Genomic DNA, 21,001 nt, shown 5'->3' with positions numbered 1-21,001 from the left:
TGGTAGTCAAATAGAAGTGTTCCTTGAACCAATCACCTAGTCTGTTTGATTGTAGAGCAAACCACATTGTGAGCACTCAGTGCAGTAATAACTGAAGAGAGATTTTACAAGAGTGAAAGGTGGAAGGAAAAAGAGCAAGTGTTAAATCTACAATTGCATGGAACAGTACTGCAAGAGAATGTCGTGTTTTGGAGCTGTTTGAAGAGTGGACTATAGAGCAGCAGAGGGAACAGTGCATTTTGTGTTTGGCGGTGACATTATGATAGAGGTAATGGAAATGAGGGATGATGCATTGATTGCAGAGACTAGTGGGTGAAAGCTGATTCCGAGACAAAAATAGAAATTGCTGGAAATGCTCAGCAGCTCTGGCAGCATCTGCGGAGAGAATCAAGAGTTAACGTTTTGGGTTGAGTGGCCCTTCCTTAGAATTGAATAAACTGTGATTTCTCTACACAGATGCTGCCAGAGCTTATTCAGTTCTGAGGAAGGGTCACTTGACCCAAGACATTAACTCTTGATTCTCTCCACAGATGCTGCCAGATCTGCTGAGCTTTTCCAGCAATTTCTATTTTTGTCTCTAATTTACAGCATCTGCAGTTCTTTCGGTTTTGACTGGGGATTCCTATCAGTTCTAGGAAGGAAAGGGAAAGTTTAAAGTGCAAGAAATAGATTGGACATGGTAGTGGATCCTGTCAACATTGGTGGGGAGAGATAATACCTTGATTAAGAATAATGAAAGACGTATCTGAAGCACTGGTTAGGGTAAGAGGAAGTGTGTTCAAAATAGTTACTAGTACCAGTGGACTTGCAATGAATATTTTGATAATCCATTTCCAGAAATGAAAATAGAGAAGTTGAAGAAGGGATTTCAAAACAAGGGGCCATATTTTTAAGTGAAAGGCTAAAGGTTTAAATAAGACATGAGGGGTATATTTTTTATTTTGCACAGACTGGTTCATGTGTGGAATGAACTTCCAGATGATGTGGGTAGTTACAATGCTTAAAAGACAATGATGTAGGTACATGAATACGAAATGTTTGGAAGGATACGGGCCAAGCACAGGCAGGTGGGACTAGTTTAGTTTGGGATTATGGTCAGCATGTACTGGTTGGACCAAAGGTTTGTTTCTGAACTGTATGACTCTGCCTCTATGAAAGGAAGAGTCAGTGATAGACAATATCCCGGGTTCAATTCCCACCTCAGACAATTGTCTGTGTGAAGTTTGCACATTCTTCCCGTGTCTGCATAGGTTTCCTCCGGGAGCTCCGGTTTCCTCCCACAGTCCAAAGATGTGCAGGTTATGTGAATTGGCCATGCTAAATTGCCCGTAGTGTTAGGTGCATTACTCAGGGGAATGGGTCTGGGTGGGTTGCTCTTCAGAGGGTCAGTGTGGACTTGTTGGGCCGAAGGGCTTGTTTCCACACTGTAGGTAATCTAATCTAATCATAAAGGTGAGAGAAGGATGGAAATTGGAAGAAAGATTATGAAGTTTTCAGTTTAAGATTAGTCTGTGAAATAGCACAGATAAAATCATAAATATACTGGAATAAAAGAGATGAGGTAGCCCACAAGAGTAGGACTAGAGCAAGGAACAAATGATACACAGAAAGGGACAGAAGATACAAACACAAAAACAGCAGTAAATAGGGTCAAAGGGAAAATGACAAGAAAGCAAAATTAATGGATCTTGAACACATGTAAAACTTAGAATAAATTAACCGCACAAATACAGGTTAACAGGTATGATCTTACAGGCAGAGCTGAAAATGTGTTGCTGGAAAAGCACAGCAGGTCTGGCAGCATCCAAGGTGCAGGAGAATTGACGTTTCGGGCATGAGCCCTTCTTCTGGAATGAGGAAAGTGCGTCCAGCAGGCTAAGATAAAAGGTAGGGAGGAGGGACTTGGGGGAGGGGCATTGGAAATGTGATAGGTGGAAGGAGGTCAAGGTGAGCTTGATAGGCTGGAGTGGGGGTGTGGCGCGGAGAGGTCAGGAAGAAGATTGCAGGTTGGGAAGGCGGTGCTGAGTTCGAGGGATTTGACTGAGACAAGGTGGGGGGAGGGGAAATGAGGAAACTGGAGAAATCTGAGTTCATCCCTTGTGGTTGGAGGTTTCCCAGGCAGAAGATGAGGTGCTCTTCCTCTAGCCATCGTCTTGCTATGGTCTGGCGATGGAGGAATCCAAGGACCTGCATGTTGGAGTGGGAGGGGGAGTTGAAGTGTTGAGCCACGGGATGGTTGGGTTGGTTTGGTTGGTCCGGGACAGACCTCCCTCCGGAAAACTGCCTATGGAACCGACTGACCCCGCACGGACTCCGGACTACGTTCAGACCAACAAAATTTGGATCCAACCAGGACAACCAGTACCGACAACAAATCCGAAGCCTCCAGCAACAGACCTTCCTCCGGAAAAGTCCAACCAACCCAACCACCCTGTGGCTCAGCACTTCAACTCCCCCTCCCACTCCACCAAGGACATGCAGGTCCTTGGACTCCTCCATCGCCAGACCATAGCAAGACGACTGCTGGAGGAAGAGTGCCTCATCTTCCGCCCAGGAACCCTCCAACCACAAGGGATGAACTCAGATTTCTCCAGTTTCCTCATTTCCCCATTCCCCCACCTTGTCTCACTCAAATCCCTTGAACTCAGCACTGCCTTCCTAACCTGCAATCTTCTTCCTGACCTCTCCGCCCCCCAACCCCACCCTGGCCTATCACCCTCACCTTGACCTCCTTCCACCTATCACATTTCCAACGCCACTCCCCCAAGTCCCTCCTCCCTACCTTTTATCTTAGTCTGCTGGACATACTTTCCTCATTCCTGAAGAAGGGCTCATGCCCGAAACGTCGATTCTCCTGTTCTTTGGATGCTGCCTGACCTGCTGTGCTTTTCCGGCATCACATTTTCAGCTCTGATCTCCAGCATCTGCAGTCCTCACTTTCTCCTCGATGATCTTACAGGCATTACAGTGACATGGTTACAAGCTGACTACAGTGGACTGGGAAAGGAGTTAAACAGCAAAGTTGGTTGAGGAACAATAGCAGAAAATAGTGCATGGCCACAACAAAGACATATTCCAGTCAGGAAGAAGGTTCCAGGAAGCAGATAGCCAATCATGGTTAACTAGGGAAGTTAAGGTTACCAAGAGCTTCTGTAAAGAAGGAAGAGAGAAGCTGAAGTGAATGTGGGCCCTTTTGAGAATAAGGCTAGGGAAGTAATAATGGTGAACAAAGTTCCCTCTAAGTTGCGTATATGTGCACCTGCTCCAAAGTTCTGCACAGAGCAGCATGCTGATCACAGGATTGACTTATAGTTTTGGAAAATTAGACTGAACACCCTCAGAAAGGTTGAACAAATATTTTGCTCAGTCTTCATACAGAAGACACAAACAGCATTCCAAAATTACTAAATATTGCAGGGCAAAAGGTGGAGAGGAAATAAATATAATAACTATCAATAGCTAAAACGTTCTAGGAAATTTCGTGGGGCTAAAGTCCAATGAATATTTGATGTAAGGAGCTCCAGAGATAGTAGATGCACTGGTAGTAATCTTACATTCTAGAAAACTGCCATAGGATTGGAAAACTTAGAACATAGCACCTGTATTTAAATAGGAAAGATGTTGTTAAACTTGAAAGGGTGCAGAAAAGATTTACAAGTATATGAAACATTTGAGCTATATGGAGAGACTGAATAAGCTAGGGCTATTTTCCCTGGAGCGTCAAAGGTTGAGGGATGACCTTAGAGGTTTATAAAATCATGAGGGACGTGGATAAGGTGAATTGCCAAAGTCATCTTCACAGGGAAGGGGAGTCCAAAACAAGAGGGCATAGTTATAAGGTGAGAGGGGAAAGATTTAAAAGTGACCTAAGAGGCAGTTTTTTCATGCAGAGGGTGGTTTATGTACGGAGTGGGCTACCAGAGGAAGTGGTGGAGGCTGGCACAATTATGACATTTAAAAAGGTATCTGGATGGGGTTTATGAAGAGTAGAGGATTAGACAGATATGGGCCAAATGCAGGCAAATTGGACTGATTAAATTAAGTATCTGGTCAGCACAGACAAGTTAATATCTATTGTTGGGAAAATGTTACAATCTAATATAAAGAATGTAATTGCAGAACACTTAAATACATAGTATGATCAAGCACTGTCAGTATGGCTTCATGAAGGGGAAATAGTGCCTTACGAATTCATAGAATTCTTTGAAGAGTTAACACACAGGATAAATATAGAGGAATCAGTGGATACAATATTCAGAAGACATTTGATCTGGTTCTGTACATTAGTCTACTTAATAAGTACTCTATTTAGTAAGTGTAGAGGATTGATGAACTGATAGAAGACAGTTGGGATATGGGGCATTTTCAGGGTGGCAATCTGTAATTAGTGGTGGGCCACAGGGATCAGTGCTGGACCCTCAATTATATACAATATGTATTAATGACTTGTATGAAGAAAATGAATGAACTAAATCAAGTTTGCAGGTGACATAAAAATAGGTGGGAAGACAAGCAGCGAGGATGCCACCACAGTCTACAGAGGGCTATAGACAGGTTAATTGAGTGGGCAAATTTTTGCAAATGGAATATAATGTGGAGTAATGTGAAATTATGCAGTTTGGTTGGAGGAACAGAGAAGCTGAATACTGAGGAGAGGGATTTGGGAGTTCTTGTCCATGAATCACAAAAAGAGAATATCAAAATTCAGTGGGTATTAGGAAAGGCAAATGAAATGTTGCCCTTTATTTCAAAGGGAATGAAGTACAAAGATAGGGAAGTTTTGCACAAAGGTAGTAGTCTGACTACAGCTGGAATACTGTGAACTGTTTTGGGCTTCTTATTTAAGAAAAGATATACTAGCATTGCAGCAAGCCCAGAAGAGGTTCACTAGGCTGATACCAGGAACTGTCTTCTGAGGAGAGGTTGAATAGTTTGGAGCTGTACTTGTTGGAATATAGAAGAATCGGAGATGACCTTATTGAAAAATAAAAGATTATTATAGGACTTGACAGGGTAGATGAAAAAAAGTTTTGTCCCCTTGCGGGAGAATTATAACATGGCGAGTATGACTGTGCCAGAATGTTGCGTGACTCACCTATGAAGTAGTTATTCCAATTTTGGTACTGGACCCCACAGGTTAGTAAGCAAGACTTTGCAAGCTGGAGTCTGCTCGTGTCATTTCCAGTGCGTTGGTCAGTATCAGGTGGCCCATCCAGTTTCATTCCTTTTTTTGAGACATTTTAGCAGTTGACACAACTGAATAGCTTGTTAGGTCATTTCACAGAGCAGTTATGAGTCAACACATTTCTGATGGGTCTGGTGTCACATGTAGACCAGTGCAGGTAAAAATGACAGTTTTCCTTACCTGAAGTACATTAGACATTTCAGAATTGTGAGAGTTTCCTAACTATTAACATTGGAGCTAGTGGAAACAGTCAGCTGTCCATGAAACTACAGATCAGTCTAGGTTCCATCCCTTGTCCATTGGCCAGTCTGAGCAAGTGCAGTATTTTGGCTGCTATAATTGGTGTAGAGAGGTGTCGAATGTTTTTCTGACATTTCCATAATTTGGGAAATCTATACACTGCAGTAACTGACTTGGCAGCTGGGGTAACAGCTGTCACAACTCAAGATCTCAGTTTGCTTCTCAAGTTCTATTATTACTGGTTTAAGCCTGTTGAAATTTGATATAGCTGTACTGACATGACTGGATTAATAGCCTTTCCTGTCTGTCCTATTCACAAACAAATTTAAATTGTGAACGATGAGTTTCTGCAGCTCCATTTTGTGAAGGTGAGAACAAATTAATTTATAATCAAATCAAAATCAGAGGCATGGTGGTGATGCACTACAACATATACAATTGAGTCAGAGTTGTCACAACACAGGAGGTGCAGAAAACCTATTGTGACTCTGAAAGAGCCACTTAGCTGTGCCAACTCCACTCCCTTTGTACTTATATATGTGTATACTGTATATATCAATAAATACACATCCTGACAGTCCCAACACCAACAGTCACTGCACATTCAATGGAATAAGTCCAATTTCTGCTGGGTGAATCTAAGGAAATTAGACAGATCGGGAGAGCTGGTGTTTATTCTCTTCCATTCCCATGGGGAGGTGAGCAGTGAAGGGATCAATAACAAGAACAGTAAATTGCAATATTGAAAAGCCACTGCAATGTAAATACTTTCAAACTGCATCGATAAAGGAGATCAGCTCCACAAAGAAGTTTTCATTTTGAAATTGCAACTAGTATTTTCTGCATGAAACCAGCAATTCACTTATAGTCACAGACTCAGTAGAATTACTTGATGACTTCATGGTATGTGAATTGCCTTCTGATAAAGAAATGCATTTTAACACCAAGTCCATTATGAATTCTTCCATTCAAAAAGCAAAAACTTGCAGATCCTGGAAACCAAATAGAAACACACAATGCTGGAAATACACTGCAGGTCCAGCAATACCTGTGGAAAGAGAAAATCTGTTCCAGGTCAATGACCTTTCATCAGAACTTTAATGCAAGCTTTGAATTAGTTTTTGAATTAACTTTATTTTGCATTTCTTGAAGGATTAGACATATTTGGTTAGAGCTGCTATCTTTTTGTTCTTTGCCCAACTGACCATTTTTCATAGGGCAGGTCAGATTGCAATCTGCTGCAGTCCTCATCCCCAACATCCACAGTTACTACAAGGTATTAACTTTCCTCCTCTCTAATGTCTGATCAATTGCCACTGTAATTGATTAGATAACAGAAATGGGTTTGAACCGGGCTCCTCCTAGTCTAACTGAAATGTGTAGGTACCCAAATAACCATTATGTTAGGGAGCAAAGAAGCAAGTTAGATTTTGGCTCTAGGTATGAATTCCAATCAGGTATTTCTGATATCATAGAATCATATAATCCCTACAATGTGGAAGCAGGCCCTTTGGTGCAACAACTCCACACTGACACTCCGAAGAGTAATCCACCCAGATCCATTCCCCTACGTTTACCCCCGACAAATGCACCTAACCTACACATCCCTGAACACTGGGCAATTTAGTATGGCCAATTCACCTAACCTGCACATTTTTGGATTGTGGGAGGAAACCCATGCAGACATTGGGTGGAATTTGCACATTCTCCCTGACAGTTGCTCAAGGCTGGAATTGAATCTGGGTTCCTGGTGCTGTGAGGCAGCATTGCTAACCACTGAGCCACCATACTGCCCTATCAATATCAATGTTCTAGATAAGGCTACAGAATCTGAAGTCTAATGAACAATATAACAACATTAAGCTAAATCTCAATGGTTGGACCAAAGAAGAAAATGTCACCCTTAACATCTTAGTTGTCACCTGTCTACTGTGTGTTCAGTTTAGAAATTTCTAAAATAAACTACCATATTTACTCATGTGTAGGTCAATCTCACATAAGTAAACCCCTTATTTTTAGCCAAAAATTCTGCTATTTTTCATATACCTCATGTACAAGTCGACCCTAGTTTTTCAGGGGTCTCTTCTAATCTCTTAGATACCTGTATACATATAAAGGCATGGGTCATTACAGTATTCATGCAGTTTTTGTTGGTTCGTCCTGTTTTGCAACATGAACAGAATAATCTAATATGAATAATGCTCTTGTGCATTCTGAGCATAAAATTACCAATATTCTGTCTACTTTTTGGAACAGAACAGGAGATTCTAATGGTGTTTAGAGCAACTTCCCTCTTTGGCCATGCATTTTAATACAGTTCAGTGGCAAGTGTATGGAAAAAACAAGATGGCAAGACATGAGCAATTTATGAGCAGAAGAATCTTTGACTGTGGCAGAGCAAGATAATAAAGCATTCAGGAAAGTCTACAGGGACTTGACTTTTGTGTCACTGAATACAAAAGACCTGTGTTCCACTGTTCTATGTTTTTAGAAAAGTCATGCTAAACCTTTATAAATCTATTTAGGCCTCTGTTGGAATATCAGGCATTGCATCTGTGATAAAAGACTTGGTAACCAGAGGTCATAAATATTAAATAATTGGCTAGAAGAATGGTGGAACAAGATTTCATATCATCTTTCAAAAGATGATTGAACATGTAATTTATACAAAAATGGAGAAAAGATTGGGACATGTGAATAAATTACAGTTCTTTGAAACAGCCAGCACAGACACAATGGCCCAAATGGACTCCTGAGTATGCAAGATTTGATTGATGAACCCATGTCTAAAAGGAGATAAATCAGACATTCAATTCATTGTCATTCTCTGCATTTCAATGCATACAAAATGGCTGCTGCATTTATCTACATAATTGCACCTTAAAATAACTTTTTTTAAAAAAAAAGGCCTTTTATTTCATTTCTGGATCAGTATCAAGGTGCTGTATAAATCCAGATTTTTATCAGCAGAAAGGAATCATGGTTTTGATTTGATTGAACCTTTTGCCATTCCCCATGTTTCTCCACTCTGACTCAATTTTGGTAAAAGCAAGTGTAGCTACAGGAAGTACCCTTTAAATCAGCTGGAGAAGAAAAAAAAACAAAGAAAGAAGTTGTATTGATTTATTTGAATGATTTGATTTTCACAGTACAAACATCGCAGAAAGACAAACTTAGATAGGCATGCAATATAGAGAACAATCACCGATCCAGAAAGAGCTGTATGAACCTGTTGAGGGCTCTTTGGCAGTTCATGGAGTTGAAAACCACTGTTCCAAGGTCTACCTCTGCATCTCAAATCAACATAACACTATCAGATCTCAACAGTTATGACTGAACAGTGCTTTATGCTACTCTTCTAGGGAAGGTTTTGTTATTAATTACGTTTCCTTTTTAAAACAACTGACTACATCTAAAGCTATAGTGCCCAATTCTTACATTTAATAGTTTTTTTTAAGAAGTATCCTTACTTTATCTCAGCTGAAGAGAGAAAATAAACAAAATAGTCTGCAAGTCAAAAGGGATCATACTAGTACTTTAATGAATGAAGGGCAAATCTCACCCTGCCCCCCTTGTTGCAGTTGCCAATCTGCTTTCCATTTTAGAGATTGTTTTACTGCCTGAAAGCCTGTAAAACAATCATTAAAGGAGTTTAAAAGGCTGTATGTCAACACCAGAATGGACAAGGTATCTTTATTTAGAAGCACACAAATTACCAATCTAACAAACTGAAACAAGTTACTCAGACAGGTTCAGCAGCTGCAGGATAAGACTTTTCAGGCCAGTTCATAAAGTTGAATTTCAGAACATAGCCTACTGTGGGCACTATTGTTTTAAAACTACAGATCATATTAAACCACACACACAAACCTTCAAAAGGAATTCCATTTCCATTAGCATCACAATGTCTTCTTAATTAACTGGCTGGAAGAATCAGCAGAATTCAATAGTTGACCCAAAACAACTTTCTCTCCAACAGAGAGGCTTCTTGATGATCCCACCATACCTATGCTTCATCATTATCTCCCTCCTCTTCTTCAAACTCTTCCTGTTCATCTGCAGTGGCATCCTGGTACTGTTGGTACTCTGATACCAGGTCATTCATGTTGCTCTCAGCTTCAGTGAACTCCATCTCATCCATCCCCTCTCCAGTGTACCAGTGCAAGAAGGCCTTCCTACGGAACATGGCAGTGAACTGATCAGAGATTCGCTTGAACAACTCCTGAATGGCAGTGCTGTTGCCAATGAAGGTAGAGGACATTTTGAGGCCCCGGGGAGGAATGTCACAGACCGCTGTCTTAACATTATTGGGAATCCACTCCACAAAGTAACTGCTGTTCTTGTTCTGGACATTCAGCATCTGCTCATCTACTTCTTTCATGGACATCCGGCCTCGGAATATAGCAGCAACGGTCAAGTAGCGTCCATGCCGTGGGTCACAAGCTGCCATCATATTTTTAGCATCAAACATTTGCTGGGTTAGCTCTGGTACAGTGAGTGCTCTGTAATTCTGGCTGCCACGGCTGGTTAGTGGGGCAAAGCCTGGCATGAAGAAGTGCAGCCGAGGGAAGGGCACCATGTTCACGGCCAGCTTGCGAAGGTCAGCATTGAGTTGTCCAGGAAAGCGAAGGCATGTGGTAACTCCGCTCATGGTTGCAGAGACCAAGTGATTAAGGTCTCCATATGTGGGAGTGGTCAGCTTCATGGTACGAAAGCAGATATCATAAAGGGCTTCATTGTCAATGCAGTATGTCTCGTCTGTGTTCTCCACCAGCTGATGGACAGACAGAGTAGCATTGTATGGCTCCACCACAGTGTCCGAAACTTTAGGTGAGGGCATCACACTGAATGTGTTCATGATACGGTCAGGGTATTCTTCCCGGATCTTACTGATGAGGAGGGTGCCCATCCCAGAGCCAGTACCACCACCCAGAGAGTGAGTGAGCTGGAATCCCTGTAAACAGTCACAGCTTTCAGACTCCTTCCTCACCGCATCAAGCACTGCATCCACCAGTTCAGCTCCCTCAGTGTAGTGACCTTTGGCCCAATTATTTCCAGCACCACTTTGACCTAGAAGAAAGACAGTACGTGCAAAAGCACGTGTTACAATGCCATTCAAAGCTTTTTTTGCTCCGAAACTAATTTTTATACAATCATTTTTATTTCTGATTACTACTATGTTGAAAATATTATGTTTGAAGGGTTGATTTTCTTCAGGTCTTCCTTGCACATGGTAGTACAATTCCGCAGAAGCCAACAGTCCTTTTTGCCTGACTCAAATGATTACTTATCATATATGCGATATGAACAGCAAATACAAATAGCAGGAGAGATAGGCTTTAAAGGAGAATCTGGAGGGGAGAAAAAGTGAGAGATGTTGAACAGCCAATGATGGTGGAGAAATTCCAATCAGGGATGCTCAGGAAGTCAGAATTGGATTAGGGCAGATGCTTTGTAAATTGTGTTCTTCAAGAGATTACAGAAATGAAGGCAGCCAAGGAGGTCTTTGAAATGAACAACAATTTTTAAATTGAGGCAGTACTTGACCAGAAGCTAATGCAAATGTAGAAGTGATGGGTGAGTGGAACTTAGTGCAAGGAGAAGGACAGCAGAATTTTGAATAACCCCAGGTTTAAAGATATCAAGGACATGGATGAGGGGGTTTCAGTAACAGGTGAGCAAGGGTCAGGGGTATAATTTGGCACTGTTGCAGAGGTAAAAATAGTCTTAATGATCATACATTTTTGATCAAAAACTAATATCACTAAGGATTGATTCAGCCCCAGCTGTTGAAATACAGAAGGTTGGAGTTGAGAACAGAAACCAAAAGGCATTCACCTAATTCCTCCCAATGAGCGATTGGTGGAAGTTTGTGCTCACCGGAGACAAGCAGTCTTATAATTTAGCACTAGTGCAGCAGCTGAGAAGGGTGTGGGGGAGAGTAGTGTCATCTGTTTACACATGAAAACAAACTGTCAAAAGATGATGTTGCTGAGGACATGAGAACTACAGGGGCAAAAAGAGATCTCTGGGGAACATTGGGGTGTACAGGAGCTGCATAAATATTTACTCAACTTTAACTACAGGTGAGGTGCCTGATGACTGGAGGGTGGTTCATGTTGTACCTTTGTTTAAAAAAGGTTGTAAGGAGAAACCAGGTAACTATAGACCTGAGTCTGACTTTGGATGTGGGTACATTATTGGGGGTGATTATAAAAGATAAGATTTATGGACATTTAGAGAGGCAAAAAAGGAAAGGTTCATGTCTCTCATACTTGGAGTCTTTTGAGGAAAGTAACAAAAAGATTGATGATGGCAGAGCAGTAGATGTTGTTCATTTGGATTTTAGTAAAGCCTTCGACAAGGTTCCGCATGGTAGACTAATTAGTAACATTAGGTCATACGGGATTCAGGGTAAGCTCGCCAGTTGGATACATAATTGACTTTAACAGCAGGAGACAAGTGGTGGAGGGTTGTTTTTCAGACTGGAGACTTGCCACTAGCGGTATTCCACAGAGATCAGTTCTGGGTCTTGTTTTGTCTGTCATTTATATAAATGATTTGGATGAGAATATAGAAGGCATAGTTAGTAAGTTTGCAGATGACACCAAAATGGGTAGCATAATAGACAGTGAAGAGGTTTTCCAAGATTACAAAGGGATCTTTATCAGATGAGTCAATGGGCTGAAAAATGGCAGATAGAGTTCAATCTGGATAAAGCAAGGTATTGCATTTTGGTACAAACAAGGGTAGGGCTTACACAACTAATGGCTAAAAACAAGGACTGCAGATGCTGGAAACCAGAGTCTAGATTAGAGTGGTGCTCCTCGGATGCTGCCTGACCTGCTGTGCTTTTCCAGCACCACTAATCTACACAATTAATGGTAGGACCTTTTGCGTGTTGTAGAATAGCAGGTACATAATTCTTTGAAGTTTGCGTCACATACAGATAGGGTGGTTAAAAAGATATTTGGCATGTTCGCCTTCTTGCTCAGTTCTTTGAGTAAAGGAGTTGGGAAATCATGTTGAGGTTGTACAGGACATTGGTGAGGCCTCTTCAGGAATACTGTGTCCAGTTTTGGTTGTCCAGTTATAGGAAGGATATTATTAAGCTGGAGAGGGTTCAGAAGAGATTTACCAAGATGTTGCCGGATACAGAAGGTTTGAATTATAAATAAAGGCTGAATAGCCTGGACCTTTTCCACTGAAGCATAGGAGGTTGACGCAACCTATAAAAGTTTATAAAATAATGAGAGATATAGATAGAGGTAATGATGGTTGTTTTTCCCTAGGATGGGGGATTTCAAGAACTATGGGCGCATTTTTGAGGAGAGAGAAGAGAGATTTGAAGACAGACATGAGAGGCATTCTTTTTAAACACAGAGGGTTGCTCACAGGTGGAATGAACTTCCTGAAGAAGTGGTGGATGTGGGTACAATTACAACGTTTAAAAGACATTTGGATAAGTACATGAATAGGAAAGTTTTGGAGGAATATGGGCCAGGAACAGGTGGAACTAATTTTGTTTAGGATTTCGTTTGGCATAGACCAAAGGGTCCGTTTCCATGCTGTGACTCTGACTAAAAATCTGTATGATTTAGACAAGTACAGAACTAAGCAAATGCAGTTACAGGTCAGTGAATAGGTGTTGAAGGTGTAAAAAGCTGTAGATAGGTAGAGAAGGATAAAGAAAGAAGGTTTAACATTCTTATAATCACGTAGATGTCATTTATAGACTCAGATGTTGTAACACAGAGGAAAACCATTTGGCCCACCATGTCCACATACTCTCACTGCCCTAATTCTATTCTCCAGTTTTTGTCTCATAGCGCTGGCCTCTATGGCAGTACAAGTGACTATTTAAACATTAGGAGTTACAAAGGTTTCTGACTCATTTATAAGAATAATAGGAGATGATTCAATACTACAGTAGGGCCAGGCACTTGATTGGAAGAATTCACGCATGAAACTCTGGTATATATGAACATGGGTTTTGGAGGTAACATTATGTTAAACAACTGTGAACAGGAACAGGAGCTTGGAGATGGACAGTTAGTTTGAAAGGGTGGTGGGATCAAGGGTTGACTTATTCAGATGAGCAATGACGACAGATTTCATGAGGGAGGAACAATACCCAGAGAAGAAAATTGGTCACACTACTGTTTAGGATAAATCCAAGGGAAGTTGTGGGGGTTAGCAGATTTGATCAAATAGGGTTGAGGGAGCAAGAGGTGGGCCTTATGGACATGATGAAATCAGGAAGGTGTGAGGAGAGAGAAACTAGGGAAAGATGTAAAATGACATCAAGAATGAAGCTTGGGCCTTAGAGGTAGATGGCCTGTTGAACTGGGGAATTGCAAGTGTTTGAAAGATACTAACAAGACATCCATAAGCTCCTCACATTTTCTGTTGGAGGCAAAGATGAAGGAGATTTGGGAGAGGGGTTTAAGAAGACAGTTTGCAGTCTGGGGAGGGGAGGGGAGCAAGGGAGCTGAGATATAAATGGAAGGGGGAAGGGGAAGTAGCTGGGAAAACAATAGGTAGATGAAGTCTGACGGTGATAGGTTAGAGCAGACAGTGGAGCGAATAGGTGGGAAGGCGGATAGTTCAAGAGGACGGTGCGGAGTTGGAGGGTTAGATCTGGAATAAGGTGGGGTGGGAGAAACTGGTGGAATCAACATTGATCCCATGTGGTTGGAGGGTCCCAAGGCAGAAGATAAGTTGTTCTTCCTTCAGGCGTCGGGTGGCTAGAATTTGGTGGTGGAGGCATCCCAGGATTTGCATGACCTTGGCAGAGTGGGAGCGGGGGTTGAAGTCTTCAGCCACAGGGCAGTAGGATTGTTTAGCATATATGTCCCTGAGATGTTCTCTGAATGTTCCGCAAGTTGGTGTCCTGTCTGCCCAGCATACAGGAGACCACATCGCAAGGAAAGGACACAGTGTGGAGGTGCAAGAAAATCTGTTGGGTATGGAAGGATCTTTCGAGGCCTTGCATGGAGGCGAGGGGGAGATGTGGGCAGAGGTTTTACACCTCTTGTGGTGGCAAGGGAAGGTGCCAGGAGTGGAAGGTAGATTGATGGGAGGCATGAACCTTACAAGGAAGTCGCAGAGAGAATGGTCTCTGTGGAATGCAGATAGGGGTGGGGAGGGAACTATATCTCTGGTGGTGAGATCTGTTTGTACGTGGTGGAAATGGCAGAGAATGATGTGTTGTATGGGGTGGAAGGTGAGGACCAGGGGAGTTCTGTCCTTGTTGTGATTGAAAGGGTGGGGTTCAACAGCAGAGGTGCGGGAAATGGATGATGTGCTGGAGGGCATCATTGACCACATGGGAGGGGAAATTGTGGTCCTTGGAGAAGGAGGCCATCTGACAGTAAGGGCTAAATTAGTTGTCTGGTGGTATATATTCATGACTGTATTCTTTGAACTTAGGCAAGCAGAGTGGAAAACCTTTTTAGGCCAGATTGAGAGAGAATAATGGTTTTACTGGGGACTAAGGGATTAAATAGTGAAGGTGAGGTTGAACAAATCAGTAGTTGCAGAACTGTAAAGGTGATTGGAAGGCAAAGATTAAACATTTTGGGATTTAGAAAGTACAGTTGTAACTGCATTAAGGTTTTTTCCCCCTAGGGTGGTCACTGAAGGAAGAAGTTGCATTTGAACAGAGGATTATATGGATGGAGAATGGCACATAAAATGGATCAGAGATGACCCTTTTCTGCAATGGATATGAAGAGGATAGCAGAGCCACGTGAGATGACAAAGTCAAGGGAAGGATGTGAGTTTGAGTTGGAGTGTTTTCTTGGAGGGAGGGATTAAGCAAGGATAATAGTGCACTGAATTTAGAGGATAGAGGCATTATGACTTCAAATGGAGGTTGAAGTCAATGAAGCTGTGAAGTTCTTCCAGGAATCAAATGACTAAACCTTCATTGCACTAAGGCAAGTGTATCCTCCCTTAGCTAATCGAGATCAAAGTTGTTCACAGTATTCCAGGTTTGATCTCACCCAGACACTGTCCAGTTGCATTATGGTTTCTTTACTTTATATAATCGATCCTCCCTTACAACTCGCATTATTTGTCTTTTGTCAACAAGGATACCCAAATTCTTCTTAATTACAGTATTTAATATTTCTCAGTATTTAAAAAGTTTTCTATTCTTCCTACCAAAGTGAATACATTTGCATTCTTCCATCTACCACCTTGTTTACTATCTTAAGCTACATTTCTCCCTCTTCAGCTTCTTTATGATCTCCACACAGCTACTTTCCAACTAGCCTTGTATGATCAGTAAAACTATGTATTGCCTCAGTACTTCAACAAAGTGAATAATACCCAAAATCTAAATATACTATTTGGTACTGTTTCCTGATCATCCACCCTTGTAGTTAACCTTTAAAACAAAACCTGCTCTGGAAAATACAATTATCCTTTCATAAACCCACATTGACTCTACCTAATCATTGTATGATCTTTCGAGTACCATTCCCATAATTTCCTTCCCTGGACGAGACATGCTCGAGGGTCAGTCACCTCATTCACCTCTGAGTGGTAAGTAACAGAAGATTGCACACATTAAACCTGGGACTGAATTCTCATTTTTGAAGGGGGAATGGTACTTAAATAAAAAAGGCTCCATCTTTGATCCAATTACATTGAGCTACTTCATCTATAGATTCCAGTCAGCTGTATTGAAGCATTTGCTTATGCAATAAAAAGGTTATACTGCTATATTCCTACCAAATACAAAGTTATCTGGTCTAAATATTTGTCCAAATGGTCCAGATCTGACAGAGTCCATAGTCCCAGGTTCCAAATCCACCAGAATCGCACGAGGAACATACTTGTCACCTGGAAAAGAGAAATACAAGAGCAACATTAAAGAAAATAAGAAGAGTGGAATTTAATGGTGTTTTCTATAGTGAGTTAATGGTGAGGATAATTTAATCTGGTAGATGGGTGGAAACCCAGCAGCCTTCCTGCCTCTTCTCTGATGAAGGACAGCCTCACACTGCCATTTGAAGCCGATAATAAGGCAATTAATGTCAAACAAACACCATCCTTCACCATAGCAACACACATCGTGCCATCACTTCCCAGGATACTGCCAAGCAATGAAGAGTTTCTAGCCTCAGTGGCCAGCTGCCGTCAGGACGTTCTCCTATGATCCCAGAATAACTTATCAACCACTTATGTGCTTATTGTTTAATGGGGAAGGCCTACCTGAACAGAGAAAACTCAGAGCTCTTTGAGCCAGAAGACTAGACCCATATTGCTTCCATTAAACCCAGCCTAAACTTCCAATAATGTTAAATAAATACTGGAAGAGACCATGAAATATTTAAGACAGACGAGAGATATTACAAGGCAGGGAGAGATGGGGAGAGAGCATACAATTGTATTTATTTTGGATTGATGCAATAAAGAGCCAGTACAGAAACAATGGGCTAAATAGTCTCCTGTGACATAAATGTCTGATTCTTGATGAGACAGTGTGAAGTGTTAACACAATACCATTAATAGATCCAGCTATTGGTTGACCGATGTATCAACAAATAATTTCCTCTATCCTATTCTTACCAATTGCTTCCTTCTCCCTTAAAAGTTGGTGTGGTTTTAAATCAGAACCCTTTGTAATACTCCTTTCCTTCATTTTAAGGATACTACTTCCTCAAGATGTGTTCTTAATATCATTAATTCTTTGGTATCATAAATCCAGGATCTCCTGGTCATCTGTTTGTTTTTGAAAACTCTGGAAAAAAGGCCATCAGCTTCAAATATTAACTCTTTCTTTCATACACATCCAAATTTATTGGAGTACTCCCAGCATTTTGTTTCTATTACCCATCATATACTGAACTAAATGTATTCTTCTCATCCCTCAGTTTTACTTGGAATATATCTGGCAGTTGTATACAAATATTACATTTGATTAACTACTTTCTTCCCTTACTTCCTAATCTATCTATTGCCTTTAAGTTGCCATTTTGTTTTACTACTTAGTCAGCTGTTTCTCTTCCCTCTTTTGCTATCTACTTTTAAATTCTGATTTTCATTTCTAAGCAAGATCATAATCTTCTGATGCACTCAGCAGCCCACAATCATCTGTCCATGCCTGTTAAAATGAATGGGTGAGCAGAAAATGGCAAAAGTGAAGAGTATCCAAGGTCCTGTTTGTGATTTCTTTTTACTTAGCTTGATATTTCATTTCTACTTCGCATTCTTGTCTGAATTATTAGCCTTTAGCCTTAGCTTTTTGAAAAGTCCTCATGTCTTAAGGTTTAGAAAAGGCTGTCCCTCAATGATGGATTTTTTTTTGCCATTGAAACAGCAGCTATTTTACTCCAATCAGATAGCATTTTTTTAAAACCAATACTTCAGACCCTAGAAGTTTAAAGAACAGGGACTGAAACTTTCAAGTGTAGAAATCTGGTGACTATCAAAGGCAGCAGTGCAGCAGACCACATCTGTCAGAGTGAGAAATTAAGAGGCAAACAGTTAAAAGTGAAATAAAAGTGGTGTGCTGTTTTAGCATGGAACAGCAACTAACCCCATAGATCTTTAATAATTTGTAGCTTACTCAAAAGGTTCTACAGGAGTAATGATTCTCTCCAAAAAGATTAACACCCTTGTGCTTGGGTTCTCTCCCCCTCAAACTTTCAGTCAGTGCAATGGACAGTTGCATAGACAACATCAAATCCTCTGGGTGGCGGGATTCCTTACCGGCTGCTTCATTGTAATAGACGTTGATCCTATCCAGCTGTATACCACTTTCACCACGGGCACTTCCCGAAGGATCAATTCCATGTTCGTCGCTGATCACCTCCCAAAACTATGAAATGGATTAACAAGCACAAGTTCGTTCACAAATGTAAGGAAAATACTCGCATTTATGTCGCTTCTTTCACAATCACATTTAAAAGTGCCAGTGAAGTGATTTTGAAGTATGGTCACTTAAGTAGGAACAGTGCAATCGAGTTGTCCACTGAAAGCTCCTACAAAGGTAATGTGAAATGATTATCTAATCTCCTTTCCTGAAGTTGATGGAGGGATAAATATTGGTCAAAACACCCGGAATAACTCCCCGATCTTCTGCGAAAAGTGAAAAATTATTGGTCGAATATACAGCTTTTTAATTGATAAAGCTTTATGATGAAAGCCCAACAGACTGAATGATACAATTATTACCTTATTCTTGGACGTGTCTGCACGCATGCGATGCGGTCTGGAACAATTACAGGCAGATATGGTGAAGGGCGCAGGCCATTGAAGTCGAGGGGTTTGTGACGGTCTATATAAACCACACCCTTTTTAGCTGCACATCGACAGAATAGAGCCGACAGTGAATGGGGTACAATGGAATGATTCGCTCCACCAGCAGGGAGACGATAAGAGTGTTTTCCTTGTCAACTCACACGAACCCCTAGGCGTACAGCACTCAATATAACATTCGATTGGGAATCCGTGACCCCTTCATTCGCATGTGACAGCTGGATACCCCACTCTCGCAGTTTCCTGTCTGTATGGGTGCCTTCCCCGGGGAAAGCCAGCGGCTTCCTCTTGTAACCCCGAGAGACTTCATCTTTCTGGGACTGATTGGGAAAGGACCAGCTGCCTGAGAATGCAGAAGGTGATTCCTCGCATATTGCAGACTCAGCAGCAGAACAGATTCAAACACGGGTGGGGGAAAGAATGTAACCGATTACCCCACAAAACATAACTACCCGCTCAAGGGGGAGGAGGGGACCTCGGGTAGCTGATTATTATATAATGCCGCAAACATACAAAAAAACCATTTATGAACGCTGGAACAATTTGACTTGTAAAGAAATATTGTTGGTCTGCTGAGCCTTTTTTCCTTGAAACTCCTGCTTTATGCGGGTGGGGGGGGGGGGGGGGTGGAAGAGAGAGAAATAAAGGTTTGCAGGACCCAAGGAATTTGGGAGTCTCCTGGAAAACCAAACTTTGATTTTAAAAAAACCCAAGATCGGTCCCCGTGTTTGCTTCAAATTGAGCCAAGGCTTGGTTCCCAGAGTGAGGGGCTTTGATTGAGATGGGAATGAGAACCGGCCGCTGCTCTGTCGAATTGTGGAGTAGACAAAGGAATAGAGAGCGAGGCGAGCAAGCCTGTCAGCAGCAGTCTGTGCGCATGTCCTACTCCTCACACACAGCCCCACTTGCAGACACAAACCTAGTAATTTAAGCAGAATCCCTTTCTCCAAGGAAAAAAAACAGCTGCACCAGCTGGAAAATACACCATATGATGCAGCCTCAATGCGAATTGTCAGATTATGTCAGATGGAATGAAACCCTAACGGTTTAAAGCAGTGTAGAAAGGGCGTGGTTTCATTTCCTTGATGGGACATAGCTGAGTAGCATTTTATAAGATCATTTCGATTGACAGAAATGATTTGCATTTTCTTTTAGGAACAGAAATGATTTGAATATGGTTAGTGGTGGATTTCTTACCTTGGCTCCGATCTGGTTCCCGCATTGTCCAGCCTGGATGTGTAGAATTTCCCTCATTGTTGCTCCTGTTCTTTTTAGGGGACTCTTGTTTCTTTTGGTAGATACCCCACGATCAATTACAAGAAAAACTCAGATGTTTGATCGCTTAACATATGCTGCAGGGAATGGTGCGCTTGCGGATAGCTGTAAAGTTCGCTTTTTTGTTTGCTGCAGAAGGGTGTCAATATTGCGGAGGGCTCGCCGTTAGGATGGAGCTCTGCAACTACCGCTAAGACACTGCTCTACAGCTCCCGGCTCACATTAGCGAAGCGCCTCCTTCGGCCACGGCTTTTATAAAGTGTCCAACCCTGTGCAGTCTGGGAGATGTAGTTGCCTCGCAGTATCATGAACTAAACCTAGATTAAATCAGTTTCACGAATCTACTGTGCCATTGACTACCATCAAATGGATGAACTATTTGCCCACGTTCCACCTCCCCACGCTCTCCAAATATCTCTTGACTATTCAGTAATCAGTGGATCTCTGATTTGATTCTTCGTGGATTGAGCATGCGCGCTGATAAAGTGAAGATTTCAAAGATTAACAATCCATTGAAGGAATACACTTCTCCTAATCTCGGTCTTAAATTTCCCACCTCTAATTCTAAAACTACTCTAGACTCACCCAGTCAGGGTAAAATCATTCCAGCAACTAGCATTTCAATTGAGTTTTAGGATTATGTTCAATAGATCACTTCTCATTCTTCTAAATTATAAGCAATTATGTACCAAATCACTCTCTCCTCAAGTCACTCAAGGTGTGGTCACTGCAGAATGAAAGGGCAAAAAATAATACCTTACATTTGCAATTTACACCAAATTAGGCAGTGTAGTTAAAATAAAGGGGGACTGCAGTGAAATATACGAACTTGCAGAATGAATTGGCAAATGAGGGTCCTCACAGAAAAATGTGAGGTGATACAATATGAGCATAAATAAGAACATACAAATTAGTCAGGAGCAGAGCCTGAACTCTATTTGATATTTTATAAGAACATGGATGATCTGATTGTTGCCCTAATTCCACTTACCTGTTTGCTTCCCAAAATTGTTTGACCCTTTTGTTACT

At 41.5% G+C, this 21,001-nt stretch overlaps 1 protein-coding gene across 1 annotated transcript; it reads right to left on the bottom strand.

The window, feature by feature from the left end:
* Positions 1–8,534: 8,534 nt before the first annotated feature.
* On the bottom strand, positions 8,535–20,208 carry LOC140463148 (tubulin beta chain-like). The gene is made up of 4 exons (XM_072556909.1): positions 19,895–20,208; positions 18,149–18,257; positions 16,166–16,276; positions 8,535–10,495 (listed from the first exon to the last, which is right to left on the bottom strand). The coding sequence occupies exons 1-4, from the start codon at positions 19,949–19,951 to the stop codon at positions 9,432–9,434; spliced, it is 1,341 nt and encodes a 446-aa protein (XP_072413010.1). The 5' UTR covers positions 19,952–20,208; the 3' UTR covers positions 8,535–9,431.
* Positions 20,209–21,001: the final 793 nt, after the last annotated feature.

The sequence above is a fragment of the Chiloscyllium punctatum genome, chromosome 37 (genome assembly GCF_047496795.1).
Source record: "Chiloscyllium punctatum isolate Juve2018m chromosome 37, sChiPun1.3, whole genome shotgun sequence".
Taxonomy (NCBI): Eukaryota; Metazoa; Chordata; class Chondrichthyes; order Orectolobiformes; family Hemiscylliidae; genus Chiloscyllium; species Chiloscyllium punctatum.
This window is presented reverse-complemented; position numbering and strand designations above follow the sequence as displayed.

What these genes read in the sequence shown, in the direction of transcription:
- LOC140463148 (XM_072556909.1), bottom strand. Translation starts at nt 19,951, where the DNA reads ATGAGGGAAATTCTACACATCCAGGCTGGACAATGCGGGAACCAGATC. An exon ending in GGAACCAGATCGGAGCCAAG is followed by an intron (nt 18,258 to 19,894) that starts GTAAGAAATCCA and finishes TCCATTTCATAG; the next exon opens with TTTTGGGAGGTGATCAGCGA. An exon ending in CTATTACAATGAAGCAGCCG is followed by an intron (nt 16,277 to 18,148) that starts GTAAGGAATCCC and finishes TCTCTTTTCCAG; the next exon opens with GTGACAAGTATGTTCCTCGT.